The 15,591-nt window shown below is 42.9% G+C and overlaps 1 protein-coding gene across 1 annotated transcript; it reads right to left on the reverse strand.

Annotated features, from left to right (window-relative positions):
- Positions 1 to 1,436: 1,436 nt before the first annotated feature.
- On the reverse strand, positions 1,437 to 15,315 carry LOC115318270. Its single transcript, XM_040215012.1, has 6 exons — positions 15,301 to 15,315; positions 14,928 to 15,071; positions 7,859 to 8,010; positions 7,708 to 7,787; positions 5,110 to 5,199; positions 1,437 to 1,576 (listed from the first exon to the last, which is right to left on the reverse strand). Exons 1-6 carry the CDS (start codon positions 15,313 to 15,315, stop codon positions 1,437 to 1,439), a joined length of 621 nt encoding a protein of 206 aa, XP_040070946.1.
- Positions 15,316 to 15,591: the final 276 nt, after the last annotated feature.

Genomic DNA, 15,591 nt, shown 5'->3' on the forward strand with positions numbered 1-15,591 from the left:
GTCAGCCGCGGACACGGCGGCAGCGGAATGATGCAGCCTTTCGGATGCCCGTCGAACAAACACTATCTGATTCCTCGCGCCGCGCGTTCTGCCCCGCCGCGTCCTTACCCAAAGAGTGGATCTTACACCGTGCCCTGAACTGACAGCAGCCGTGACGTATTTTTCTGACCATTTTTAAAATAGCAAGAACCGCCCTACAATATGTGATGCTACGATTCTGTGTGGATACCTCCTCCTGCGTTCCGAGACAGTAAGTGTGCCGCTAACGTTAGCCATCGGCGATGCAGCAAACGGCACCATCTCGTCATTGCGTACCCCACTGACGTGCCCCTGGCGCACCCCAGCATGGCGGAAACGGTACGGGGTGCCAGCATCGCTCAAAATGGCAGCGCACATTAGCCTTTCTTGCAAACGTGTATAATAGCAAGAGTACGCGTGGATAGCTTTTGAAAGGCGCTGAAGACGCACAAGAGCGGAGATTTTGAAAACTCCTAATATGAAGTCACGCACCGGGAAGGAGGGGCTTCAGCGGTATTTTGGTAATAATTTTCTGCAGCCCCGTGCACCAAATTCAAAAATAATTTGGATATCTGTATTCCTGGAATCCAAATGAAGACGATTTAAGTGTGTTTCCTGAAATACAGAACCGCGCTTCAGTGTCCCTCCAATCAGACATTAGGTTTGTTAGTAACGTTCAAAATCCCAGTTTGTCTCTACGACGCGTCTCTGCTGGTACCCCTTTTATACATGCCGTGCACGTGACTTCAAACCGCATTCAACTGGTGGTCATTCCTACTTGTTTTTGCAGAGTAAAACAAATTGAATGGTGCTTAATGTATGCCCCAGAAGACACGCGCTGTGTAGAAAGGCATCCCCAATGGCCGCCAATGTGATGTCGGTGTAAGTAATTTATAGCCGCAGTCATGTGAGGATATTTGGGGTCACCGGCGGGATCCTGGTGTGGTTGGTGGTGGCTGTTGGCTTCGATGAAGTTTAGGTCAGACAGCCTCTGTGATTCGGCCAGAGGTTTATGTCTTCGCAGAATATACTTATTTTTATATCAGAAGAAAACAAAGGTGGAGACCAGTTGATGCTATTAACTTCCGGTAATGTTGGAAAGCCTTCTTCCTGTTTCTTCAAGAAGGTCTTGTAGAGCGATCGTGTTGCGGACCATCGCAATATGTCTACCGTGAATCGAGCTCGGCCTCGTCAGATTAGACAGATAACAATGCTCGATTTTGCAACGTGAGTCTTTACACGTCTGCTCCCGGTCGTCATCCTTTATTTTACCCATAATATAATTGTAGTACAGTTAACACAACCACTTAATTATAGACTTGAACTGGTGATAGCATGACAAAGGAAATATAATTCTAAAATACTGGTATACTGGTAAACACAAAGAAACATTTACGACTAAATGGAGATGTCGCTTTCTAGTCTTGGTCTCCTTCTATACAGTCGTCTTTCCATACTTCAGATGCTGTGTTGGAGCAGTTTTGTATGTAGACATCCAGACATTCCTGGGAAATAGGAACCATGGCTCCTTCTTCTGCTACTGAATACAATTCGCAACCTGGAAAACAAATACAAAAAAAGTTGATACATTAAAATGTCGAGTTGGAATTCAACTTAGAAAAACACTTGTCGATGCAATAATAGTTAACTGCAATTAGAACTTCAAGGAACCTTCCAATTCTTCGCTCGCAGTAACAAAGTGTTCGTATATTTCTGTTAAAGTTATTGGCACGGCGGAAAAAAAGTATCCTTGGTAGTCTGCAGCAAGCAGTTACTGGATATTATAATTCATGTACTAAAAGGCATCACTTTAGTGGCTACAACTGATGGTGGGTATTGGGTAAGGAGACAGGTGACGCTGTTTAAAAATCGTCAGAACCCCATTTTACGTAAAATTGTAAAAACAAAATATGGAGGACAAGTCTGTTAGGTTAGAAAAGTTTGTCAAAACATTCAATGAAACTCTTGGGAACTGCCACTGTCACTGCATTTATGATATACATGTTTAACTGACCTTCTCGAGTCTTGTGGTCTGCTGCCATTAACCGAAATACTTTTACAAAGTCATAGTTGCGCGAAGCGATTTCTGTAGTGCTTTTGCTTCTCAATGGGATGGCCGTTCTTCCATTTATGACAGCTGAGGTTATTTTTACAGTTTTACGGCGATTCTGGAATGTTCCAGTTTTATGTTGACAAATGTATGTATTACCGTAGAATGGTCCCCATTGCCTGGCATGTATAGACCCTACAAATAATCGCCTTCTGTCGTTGTCATCTTTGTCACGCGTGGAAGTGCGCGGTAGCTCTTCATTTTATGCCAAAATTACTTGGTACTTTTTGCGTGGGTGATAAGCGGCCGAAGAATATCTAAAAAATCGAATGAGGGACAATTCGAAGAGCACGTGTTTCAAGACTTGTTTTTGGCGCGCCGGAACGCAAGGAGGAGCACGCCACAAAACGGGACACTTAAAGAGCTTGCAAAAAATGCACGGCGACGACACGCCCAAGAGCACGTTGTGAATGCGTGGTTGAGATCGGGGGGAAAAAAGCTTGCGGGCGCATTGGGGCCTTAAACGAACGCACGAGGTGAGCAAAGAGCAGAAGAACTTGCACGCCGTACAGGCAGTCAGTTTTCCCTTTGTCGCCGTCACGGAATCAACGATTCCTATTTTTTTAGAGCCATAAGCTCGCCATAATATGCATTTATTTTATGGTTTTGAATTGAATGTAAACGTTTCACTTAAGTGTAAAAGTCGAAAAGTTTACATTCATGTTTATATTGTCAAATGCCATGACACATAGCTAAATAAAGTTTATTGGCAAATAAAGGATAAAATGGCCACCTCTCCACGTGGTGAATGATGTGGATTGGGGCGAAGGACTGATAGTGCTGATGATGCTAATTTAATTGTTCATAAATAGTGCTGATGGTGCTGATTTTTTTTTTCATTGCTCCTAGGTAGGTCTGAGTTCCGGGTTGCCGTTTCGACTTCATTATTACTGCTTTATGGTCGGTGAAATGCAGAGCCAGTGGTTCTTCTAGCGGATCAGCTTGGATCCGCTAGAAGCCATGGCAACGCCTCACCACCGCATAAGTCAACGGTCCATGTCGGAAAGAGAATATGTGGTATGGAACGTGGTTAGATATGCATTTGAGCATTTGACCGCGGCGCCCTCTCGTCTATAACGTTTGAGCCAATGCATGCAAAGTTTGACGCGATTATATACGCATTTGACCGCAGCGCCCTCTCCTGTGTAGACCTTGAGCGGCTATATGCAACGTTTCATGCATGACAGAAACCCCAGCTCTTGAGTTTCTACCACATCTCACAGCCCCCTACTGGTCAGGCAGTCGTGGCTGAGTGGTTAAGGCGATGGACTATAAATCCATTCGGGTCAACCCGCACAGTTTGGAATCATGTCGACTGCTCAAACATTTTTTTCTTTCATGTGAGCACGGACGCCGGACGGACGGACAGACGGACGGACGGACAAGGGTAGACCCTAAGGAGCTTCGCCCCTAATATTGTTATCTCCTATCTTGCCTATGCATAGGCATTCTAAATGAAACAAAACAAAATAAATAACGACATGCTACTGCAGTTTATCGGCCAATTAAAAGAAAACATTGTCTTTACACTAGACGTGTTTTTGTCACAAGTCGAATAGGAATAATGATATTCCCGAAAACCTAGAGACGAGAAAAAAGGACCTCTCTGTTCTCGGCTTTTCAGATATGCTTTACAAGTTTACAAGTGCATGAAAAACAACATAATTTTGTTATTGTGGTCCTTGTCTGAGCCTGTGTGGGTAAATGTGGTTTTATTTCATCGTTTAGTGTAAACTTACGTTGTCATTCGTACTATTTGTTTTTACGAAGCAGCCGATCAGCATATTAGCAGTGTCAGCCTTTTTATGTATGTTTATTAGTTAATAAACAGCCATTATTGACTAAAGCGTTAACTTGGAACGTCCAATCAATATTTGTTGAATGTCAAACAAATATATAGAAAAATATTTTATATAACCCAGGGACGCATCCTGACTTTCGCGGTTTTCAACTTGTTGTCACAGACGACCCAATATTTGTGTTAATAAAGGCGTGAGCCAAATACTACTGGTCGAAAATTCCGTGGAAGCATTACGTTCGTCTGTTTGTACATAATAATGAAATGGTAGAAGAGCGCTAAAAATACTGAGGACAGAAGGAAGAGTTGCAAGAACAAAAAGGCAATGTGTGCGTGCACTTTTTTTTTGGCGTTTACTTTTTAGTTTTTTGCTCGCTGTCACTTTATTTGAAGCTGCGTTCAATTGGCTTTTCTCAGGCGAGCCTTGGCATTCATTCGAGTGTTTGAGTAATACAAATGTAAAATCAATTATTTTAAAAAGTAGAAAACAAAATAGTTGACCTTTCCAAGTAAAAAAAAGAAACACGATGCAAAATGTTTAACAAAAATTTTCACGGATATTTCTTTGGATTTGTCCGCAAATACTGGGGTGGTTCTCTGCCTTTTTTAATCGTTAGCCGGTTAATCGTAAACCAGACTTTTTGAACTCGTGGGGAAAGAAATATATTGATAGAAATTAGTTTATTAAAAAGTACGTTTTACTTTTATCGTTTCCATAAAGAACGCATTTTGTAGAAGTTAATTTTGAAGACGGAATTAAAAGGGAGTAGTCGGTGGCATTTTTAAGGCTGCATCGAACTACCCGCGATCTTTAGCCCTCGCCTTTTTTTTTTTAAATCTGGGTGGTCTAGACGCACGAGGTCTATGGCGAAAGACCAGGCGATAATTACAAGATAAACGTATAGTTATTGCAAAATTTCTTAGCACGTCTAAGCTAACAAAAAATATTTGTTTGTAAGAATTATTTCCGCCAGATTAGCCTGAATCATAAGATATTTCGCGTTTCACTTTCTATATACTTGTGACTCCTGCATTTCTACAGAGATATTACGCACTTGGGGGAAAAGAAAGGGGTTACTTGGAGAATATACTAAAGATTTTGTAATGTTTTAAATACGTTTAGGAAAAAGCTTTTTTTTTTTTAAATGAAGGATACCATGAAATGTAGTAAATTTTTCCTTACCTGTCCCATCTTGTTCATGCGTTGCGCGCAGAACAGCACACGTCTTGTCTGGGTTGGTGAACAAAAATTTATACAACGGCGTATGAGGACCTAAATACAAAAAAAAAAGAAGATTAATAAAGAGTCCATGACCTTAATAACTTTAAGTGGAAGTTAAGCCGAAGAAAGGGGTAACATGTATTTAGTTGCATGGGGCTAATTAAACCCAGAGGAGTGAATATAACGAACCAACATAAATCGTGAACTGCTTATGACACACATCGTTTACATCTTGAAATTGTGTCTACGCGGAATGCTGCGACGCATGTGCGTATATTTTCTTTTAGTCTGTCTAGATACCTCTCGCAACGGAAGGCTAGAAAGACTAGAGACAAACATTTACTTGTCCTCCTCCCTCCCCCCCCCCCAAAAAAAAAACAAAAACAACAAAACTGATGCGCTTAAAAACCGACGACCACTTCGCGCTTTCCACTTTTTCCTCGCTTCTTCCTCTGCCCCTTCTACCCTGTCCAGGGTTGCCTGTTTCCTCCTCCCCATGATGACGAGGATCTTCTGCCTTGCAGAATCTCGAGTCTGGTCGTCGGTCTTTAAGACGGACAGTTGGGCACTGTAATACGTCACGCCAATTCACTGCGTTTTGCCTCGGTGAAATTTTGAGTCAAATTGTTACTGAAAAACACTTATGTTATCTTTAGCTTTTAACGTCGATAGTCCGCTTGCTCAAAGTACCTTCGCTATGAAGGCAGAAATATCCAAACTTCATTATAATACTTTGCCGCTGAAAAATGAAATCAATTGATCGACGCAGTGTCTCTGGTAAAGGAACGTCAAACAATAAAGACAAGGTGTTCTAAAAGTGATCTTCACTGGGGCCTTAGTCTTACCACCTCCTTTGCAGTAGCATTTTGTATTGCTGAGGACGAGAAAATTTTCCATGGTTAGCCTCGAGGGTGAAACGTAGTCCGCTTGACACTGGTAACAAAGTTTACTATTATAATCTTCAGTTAAAAAAATGCGGGCATGCGAGGACTTGAGTAGTATTTGCAAAAGACAGAATATAAACTCGGTCCAGTTAATTGAAGTTCTATTCCTTGGCAGCACGAAGAACTCAGGGCATTACGTTTCCTGAGCAACTTTTTACCGCTCCTTATCCGAACACACATTGCACCATTAGGCGATAAGACCGCCGAACAATGAATCAGGAAGCGACAAGCGCGAACAATATAGGATACAGCCAGGGTTTTTTATGCCGCCATTCGCAAGAATGCCCAAAAGACAAGAACGAAAGAGAAACACATATCGTAAATGCTTTCATTATGAAATTTGATGATTCATTGTCAACTATTCTTTTGTCTCAGCTGAAGTCGAGACACAGCTGATACTATGCACCTGACTTCTCATCTTGCAATCCGATTTCGGCAGGTCCAGGTTTTGCGTCGACAACCACGTCGGGTTCCACTCTTGTGCAACGAAATGGCCCAAACTTGCAGAAGCTTTTTTTGCAATCTAAAGAGAACCGACCTCAACCGCCACAAACAACGACCATGCCGGACTCTACACAATACGAAACGAGATATCGTCGCAACTATGGCTCCCAAGGGCCGGTTCTGCTATTTGTTGTACCCAATCATCTACGAAACAACAGTTTACTTGTCCTTGATCACGACGATCCTACCGTCATACTTCGTTTCATCTTACGTCCAGGCGCAGCCGACGCAGCGAGCTAATGGGACACATCGAACAGCGTCAAAAACGCAAGTCACTGAACCTTTTTTGTTTAGGATTCGTTTCGTGATGATATAACACGTACAGAGACTTGAGGAACACCATGACGGTGCTCTCTCGACGCTGTCTGATTGCTCCCATCAGTTCGTAGCGTCAGCTGCGCCTGGACTTGACTTAAATAGATCCTTGAATTCAAACAACCAGTAGCAGCTCTACTGGAAACAATTAAAAAGCGACGTGTCTTGAGTTTTTTTATTTTTTTATTTCATTAGTAGGGGAGTCGTAATAGCAAATTTAACGTTCGACGTAGATGCGTGGCACAGCCGGTTGCGGCGCGCCGAAGGTAGGAAAGCCTGAGGGCGGAGAGAAAAACTAGCCAATACGACGTCACCAGCGGGGTACCCTTGGTCGCCCCTAAGCTGGCTTGTGGATGTCGACGATGAGGTCACGACGCTCTGGACAGATAACAGGCGGCAGAAAGAATCGTCGCACGCCCGGCGTCAATCGCTGCACTATTTTTACACAATAAATACGGTTTACGGTTACGTTTGCCCAACATAAGTGCGATAACTGAATTTAAGGGACAAAAATTGATAAAGGTTAGCTCCTAACCGCATTTTTTAAAGTGATTTAGCTTTCTTTTAAACTCAAGCGATATTAAATCCAATTTTTGATCACTTTAATACAAAAAAATACAACTCGTTTTCTTGCAGAATATAAATATAATTGAGAAAGCCTGCTTTGTTTACTGATGCGACATTAGCCCTTGCTTCGTGAGGTAACACTAAGCTCTTTTTTAATGATGTTGATAACTTTTTATTTGGCCTATTGAAAGTGAGAAAACGTTACGATTTTTTTATGAATACTTACTACTTGGAAAGGTGAAGAAAAGCGCATTGTCCTCAGTGTGTGATCCGGAGGTGAATGGATGGACGGTTACGTTCAAGCTGTACCTAAAAGTTTGGAATAAGAAATGAATTTCGCATTTTCACTTTTAGAAATACTAATACAATTTTACGCTTACATGTTTTTTGAGCCCTTTAAGCGGTGCCTGAGAAGAGCCTGATACGTTCCGTTACGACGCCCCGATGTAACTTTCACGGATACGCATTCACTTGGAAGCTGTGGCGTATATGTGCGATTCAACATGTAGAACGTGTCACTGCTACACAGGAGCTGCAAATAAATATGTTAAGCTCACCCACACGTAAAGATATTCTCACGCACGCAATCACGCAGCATGATCACCAACTTGCTTTTTCACGCAAAACATCGATATGAAAGAGCCTACTCAATATCTGAGGGAAATATGCGTCCGCAGGCGAGTTGGTAAAAGGTTTACATAATCCCACATAAGGAGGGATACAAAAAACACACAGAAGAGATGGACAGCACACAACGTCTCTGATACAACATCTCGAAGACATTATGTGTTGTCTCTTGCTTTTACGTGTATGTCTTAACCTTGCTTATCTGTCTCGGGTTAAAGATACACCTTTTCCTGTCAAATAGCTCTGACCTAGATATTGAAGGCCCTCAGACTGAACGCTTTCAGAGTATCAGAAAATTAGTTTCTGATCTTATCTCTGCGCGTGTTCCGCCACTTGCACTCGTTCGCTGATGCCAAGAAAGAGCTTTGATCGGAAGGCATGCATCGATTCAGCGTATCAGCTCCAGACAAAGAATATTTGTTTATTCCGCGTTAACAGTATCGCAATAAATTGAAAGCAATGGGTGCCTGTGTTCTCGCACACGCTCAAGGCTTTTGAAAGCTATAAACCTTACATTCTTAACTTTGCTGTAATGAATATTCGTTGGTGGGTTGTAGGTCGTTGGGAGACTAGAGTTAGTGCAAAACGTTGGAGTTTGGCATTGAAATTGAAGTGAACAATCAGACCATCGTGGGGTAATCAATGCTAACTGCGGGACTGCCTTATAGGTGACCATGTGTTAATTGTGCTTCTTATTGTAAGCCGCCTCGCGGTGGGTCCGAAGCAAAGTGCCAGTCTTCGAATTCATCCCCAGTTGGCGGGATCGAATCCCGATTGTGTTGCCCGCTTTCTGCCGGAGGCTTATTGCGGAGAAGGTGCCGTGTAACCGAGATTCGGTTGCACGTCCAAAGATCCACAAGTTGTCGAAATTAATCCTCACTCCTCCGCTGCGGCGTGTGCCAGGTGCTCTTTGTTGGTTTGACACATGAAACCCGGCAATTTTATTTTATTTGTACTTTATTTTTTATGCATACAGTGGCTAGCGATATGAGGTGAAATGCGTAAAGGGCAACCGACCAGTACAGCTCACGTTTTCCAGCGGGGAGCGAGCCAAGCGGTTGAGTGGCAGCGGAGGTGATCATGATACCTGGCTTGCGGGGCCTGAGTGTAGCTTTTTGCCTCTGAACACTGTTTCGCGCATTTAAGCCTGAGTGTGAGCGATTGCTTTGCAACTGTTTTGTGACTACTCCAAACCAAATAACAATCTTGCACCATCAATCTATACGGTGGCCCAGAATCGTTCCCCGTCTGCGTCTATACTTCCGAATCTTAATGATCACTGTGGGCTTCAAATAATTGGGTCAATGTTATAGGCAATCATTTCTCATCGATAGTGCCTAGATTTAATGTTGCCAATACAACAGCACCTTCGGTCAGTAGTTATACGAGGTCGTAAGCGTTCTTCGAGTACCTTCTAGATTGCGCTGGTGTGTGTTCTCTTGACGTAAGCGGTGACATGCATATGTGTAACCCCTGCGCATTTTAGAAACTGGTAGCATTGCTATGTTTGTGTTTGCAACATGAAAAAAAGCAGAAAAATAAATGCCCATTTGTTCAATCTGAACACAGATCCCTAAGGCTTAGGGGCCTGACTGTAGAGGAGGGAGCAGCTTAATAAAAAAGAGTGTAATAAATTCTGAGAAAGACCACAATTTCTTTCCGATCAAAGAGAATAATCGCAAACAAAAGCGCCATCGAGGGGCCTCTTTAAATCAAGTATTATTTTAGAATCGCGCAAACGGCAATAGCTGGTATTGCATGCTCCCACCTAAAAAAAGGAAATTGTTGTGTATATGTTTATCCAGCCGGAAGTTAGACTACCTTAGTGGGCAGCTGGTTTTTCAGCTGTAGATAAGCAATTTAGCCAGTGCGGTACAACCGCTAGCCTAAGGTCTTGAACGTGCATCACAAAGTAGTGATACACGACAGCACACCAGTACGATGCTTATCCAGATCGAAACGAGCAGGCGTGGGGATTGAATTCAGGATTCTGGGTTCTGCAGCGTGAGCTTTCGGTTCATGTGCTCCGAGCCGGTGTGCGCTAGCCCACTCGACCACCGATCTCCACTTCTCCTACACACTAAACATTGTAACACCCATAATCGTGTAAAAAGGGTGTAAGAAGGGTGTACGCTAGAAAAAACACCCTTTTTACACGCTTTTTACACGATTTCTGAATATCGTTGGGTGTAAAAAGGGTGTGTTGACTTTTTACACCCTTTACACGCCCTCCTTACGCCCCACTTGCAACGATGGTGGCTGGAATCGTGTAAAAAGGGTGTATGGGCGAGTTTTACGCCCTTCATCCACACGGTGTGAAAGGGGCGTAACGGTGATGCTGTCAAATACAGCCATGATTTCATAGCCGTTCATATTGAATTGAATTGAATTGAATTGTTTTTTATTTAGACACTAGGTCAAGGGTAACAGGACAAAAGGCAGATTATCTCTGCCTGACGTGGTCCTATCACCCGTTTACAATGCAAGCAATATTTATTGCTTTATTACAATACAAAGCAATATTTATTGCCTTGGGGAAACTGTTGTTGATGTACGGCGGTACAAACATCGAGTATAATTAATCGCCACACGGAGTCGCGTATGATTAGGAAGTGCTAGAGAATAGTTTTTGCTACTCCTATTGAACTCTTCGTTCGACACGAGCCTAAAATTACGTTTCGCGCGTGCATCAGTTTTATCGGTTCAACCTAAAAAAAAAAATCATCTCCGTCGCAAAAAAAAAAAAAAAAAAAAAAAGAATGAAGACGTGTAAATATAAACCTAGGCAGCACACACTATTGCGCTGTTACGGAATTAAATCGGAAAGATTGCGTCGATATTATTTCGGTCTAGCCAATATCTGAAAAATGGGATGGGTCGCGCCGACGCTGTCCTGACCAGTGTTGTACACGTTCCTCAAAAAAAGGAACAAAAGCTCGTTCCTCGTTCCTTCTGATTTCTGGAACGCGTTCCCGTTACAAGTTCCATATGTGAAAAAGGAACTCGTTCCCGTTACAGTTCGAAAAATGGAACGTATCGTTACATATACGTTACATTTGCTTATTACTATATTTAAACGTGAAAACAGCGCAAAAAATTGAACAAAGGACAAGTGAAAGAAGTGCACGGACAAAGCACTGTTTTCCGTGCACTTCTTTCACTTGTCCTTTGTTCAATTTTTTGCGCTGTTTTCACGTTTGGCGATGTTCAACCAACTAGCCCAACTTACCGCCTTGTTACTATATTTAATTACAAAGAACAAAGTTGTTTTTTTTTTAATCTATCCCATCAAATGGCAACATACGAATTTGAATGCCGTGATGGAAGGGCACCAGGAGAAGAGAGCAAGCAACGCAGGGTTTCATTTGTTAATGTATTCATATTAAAAAAAAAAAAAGAACTTAGCTTTTAACCGCATTCATGTTTGTGGTGGGCGGAATCAAACGAGCAAAATATACTGTTACCCTACATTGCGCTGCGAACTTTAAAACAGTTGCTTCTCGATGTTGATATCCGCAAAACGATGAATGGAAGAAAAGGTTACGACTTCGGAAGGTCAGTGTTGAAAACTACATCTCCTTCTTCATGAAGGTTGACTTAGTCGTTCAGTTTGAAGGCGTGGGACTAGGGGAACACGAATGAAGGTTATTTTTTTGTATCTTATAAATAAGTGATCATTGTTCGGGATTCAAGGGTGCGTTCGATGTCTGGTAACATGTTATTTTGTTGAAACTCTAGGTCTCTGTGAAACTTCCATGATGGCTATAGTCTGCTTTATATTTCTAGGTATATGAGGAATCGTGGAAGCAATGAAATTAGCCCAGTTTGAAACGTCTTTTTTCTGTCTTTTCTTTTGACTAAAAGTTTTGCTCTTTTGTACTGCAGTTTTGGGCATTGAAAAAAGAAGCATCATTCACTAGCTTCCCTGCACCCGACTGTTACTGAACGAGGATGATACAAAATAAACCCTAAGATAATTAACCAAGAAGTTAGCGAGATTCTGCTCTCGGTAAAGATATTGTTTTTATACTTTTGAAACTTCCCTCGTAGAAATTAAAAAAAAAAAAAAACACTGCACGAGAAAAAAAGGAACGCCGTTCCTTTTTCCTTTTTTGTAAAAAGGTAATGAGTTCCCGTTCCAGTTCCACCTATGTAAAATGAAACGGTGGCGGTCCTTCGTTCCTCCTAAAAGGAATGCGTTCCAGGAACGCCGTTCCTTGGAACGCCGTTCCGTACAACACTGGTCCTGACATACTGCACTTGGCGCCGTTTTTGGTTGACTGTCAAGAGTGTCCTGCGTGAATCGGCTATGCCGGCGAGGTATTTCTATTCCTTGACTGTCTAAAATCCGACGTTAAAAAATAATACAAAGCAAGATTAAATGAAATAGAATCTGCTTACTTTTAACCTGAGAAAGACCTTTTCAGCTGAAGACTTGAACAAACTGTGGCGCCCTCATTTCGGAAATTACAAATTCACCTAACTGGGCTTCGCACTCCTTATAGCACCTTCACTGATACTTTATTTTGGAGTGTAGCTCTGAAGAAACAATGTCGCAAGACAATCGAAAGTGCCGTATTAATGACACCCCCAGGGACGCGACTCTTATCTCTGCGTAATGACACCAAAATATCTAGCTTTCCGACGCTTTTTTTCCGTTTTTTTTTGGTACACGTGAAACCGCGTCTTCGGCGGCGTTAAAAATGTTTTTTTTTTGTATTTATCTTGTGATCTCGCGGTCCGCACCAGATCATGCGCGTCTACAGCAGTGGCAGTTTGAGACGCTCAAGGTTGTACTACGCAAAGCAAGCCCCGGCGAGTTTGAATTCGCGACCTTCCCTGGGCAGGGCAGGTGGCAATACAAAGCAGCAGAGGGAGATTAGCGGCTTTGTCCAACCCCCTTTGACCTCGTCTTCTGATAAGCCTCGAAACCTTCTTTTATGTCTTCGTGTTGCTGTGAGCGAGTGCGAAGGCCACTTCTAGCAAATCAGAGGGGTGGCGCAAAACACGTGACCGCTCTCCGTAGGACAAGGACGCTTGGACGAAAATTTGTCACGTGATTCGCTCTGACGCGCTGATGGGCTACTGGGGCCGTAGTCTTTGCAGTATGCCAAGTTATGGCGAGTTGTAGGGGCCACGTAGGTCCGGTTTACAAAAAGGGGGGCGCCCGTCAGTGTATTCCTGTTTTTCGTGCGTTTGAGTCGAGGCCGTGATTTTTCGTCGTGAACGGCCGGAATACATCCATGCCAAGTTTTCGGAAATGGTCGTTTATTTCGTCGGAGTCCATGGAATTATTGTGCTGTATTTGTTGGACGCGTTTCGACAAAGAGCTGCTCATCGGTGGCCGCGAGACTTCCGTTGAATGTGACCGACCGCCTTCAACCTCGGCACTGTGTTTGCGTTGTTTTGTGCTGCCCGAATCGGATTACGCATCTATCACGACAGAGAGGTGCTCATCGGCGACCGCGAAACTTCCGCTGAATGTGAGCGACCGCCTTCATCTTCGACACTGTGTTTGTGGATTGTTCTGTGCTGACCGAATCGGATTATGCATCTATCACGGATTACATGAGATCGCTGTTTTATTTGTAAGTACTCTGCAAGCATGCTTCTGATTGTATTCCAAGGGGGCTATGTTCGACAAATGTTTCATTTCTCCCAAAAAGAAACGGAAGTGACGGAAGCGACGATATCGCGTTTGATTTTTGGAAGGTCAAAGGGCGAAAATAGGTAACTTTCATCATTTGAACCTCTAACCAATTAAACGCGATATCGTCAATTCCGCCACTTCCGTTTATTTTTAGGAGTAAGGAAGCATTTGTCGAACATAGGCTCCCTGCTTCCGTTTCAATAGACCATTTTACGGTTTACAAACATGAACTGCCGCTTACGTCTATAGCAACTCCCGGTCGTACCGTCTTTGCAAGCCTGTCAGTTTTGTCCACGTCACCAGTGCAAGGAAGCATAAACGTCACAAGATAAGTACAGTTGGAGATTTAACTAGGGCCTTCGGTTGTAGAATTTGAAGGTAGTTATGAAACAATATTCGGTTGAAATATTTATGACCTTACACGCACGGACCGCCATTGGTTTAGAAGCGTCTCGGTCGTGGTGGAATTGCAAGGATAAAAGAGAACTATTTCTTTTAGTCTTGCCTTCGCCAAGTTTGATGACGTGCGCGTGAACGTAGCTTTGACCTTTGGCACGCTTGTAATTGCACGCACTTCCCGCATAAGCAGAGACATGGCTGCGGCCAGATGACCTGCTTGCAATCGTCTATAGAGAATTTTGTAGAACCTGTTAGAACCTTGATTAAAAAATAAAAAGTGAACCAGGCATTTGCAGTCATTTTCTCGTGCACTCTTTTGGGTTATTACGCGCAACTTTATGGGTGTTGGTAATCGCGCCTTTTTTTATTTCCCTTTCTGGCGGTGATACACACAGTTTAGAGGGGCGGTGATACACACAATTTAGAGGGCGTACTGTGCAGACACAACGCCCTAATAAAAAGGTGTACAGTAGAATCACACCCTAATTGAAAGGTGTTCGGAATAACGCCGTCATTTAAGGGTGTTAGGGAAAAACACCCTAATTTAGGGGCGTTAGGAATAACGCCCTTTGTTTAGGGCGTTTTGCTACGCCCAAATGGGTGTTAGTTATAGGACAAGCCATTTACACCCACAAGGGTGTTACGATGTTTAGTGTGTACCTAAAGAAACACAAATTCTAGTTCTTTCTAATCAAGTTTCACAGTAAATAACGGTCGTTACAACATATAGGCCAGAATGCGGTTCTTTACAAGAACTTCTAACAGTTACTTACCTCACTTGCGTGTTGGTGTTCAAAATTGTTTGGATCATCTTCGTAAGGCGTTTTTTGCGAGCTCACAGTGGACGAAAGCACAAATTGCTGGCTGGTTGCCACGAGGAAGGTTGCTAGTGCAATTGAATAGAGAGGAATTTTATGCTTCGAACGTAATTCTTATATCGCCTAAAATATCGTCCTTTTATACGTTCTTAGAACCATTGACTACGTAGATGTAACGTAAAGAAAAGAGCGTTTGAGAGTTTTTATTGGTAAGTGAACTATTGTCTTCTGCCGAACGTCAGTCGAATTCCCGTCGAAGGATTAATAAACAAAATACTCTAAAAAATTCCTCGAATGAACAGATGGAAGCATTGTTGTTCCAGGGTACCGAACGCTCCCACATCATCGCATTTTTTCAAGTTAATTATAAAGAATACTGTGGCCAGATGCGATAATTCGCTGCATTTCGGCGGCACGTGGAAAAGCGCCGGCTGCGCACTCCGACGTCGCGATTTGAAATATCACTTTGTTGTTTACGACGCGTATTGGCTTTTGCACCCGCGTGCGTTTTCGTAATCGCCAGTGCGTAATGCGCGTTAGAAATACTGTGTTATCAGGCGCAATGCACTGTTCATATTTCCTTTCTACCAAGAAACCCATTTCGGTCTCCGCATCTGCA

Source organism: Ixodes scapularis, unplaced genomic scaffold, assembly GCF_016920785.2.
Source record: "Ixodes scapularis isolate PalLabHiFi unplaced genomic scaffold, ASM1692078v2 PGA_scaffold5__190_contigs__length_132052651, whole genome shotgun sequence".
Taxonomy (NCBI): Eukaryota; Metazoa; Arthropoda; class Arachnida; order Ixodida; family Ixodidae; genus Ixodes; species Ixodes scapularis.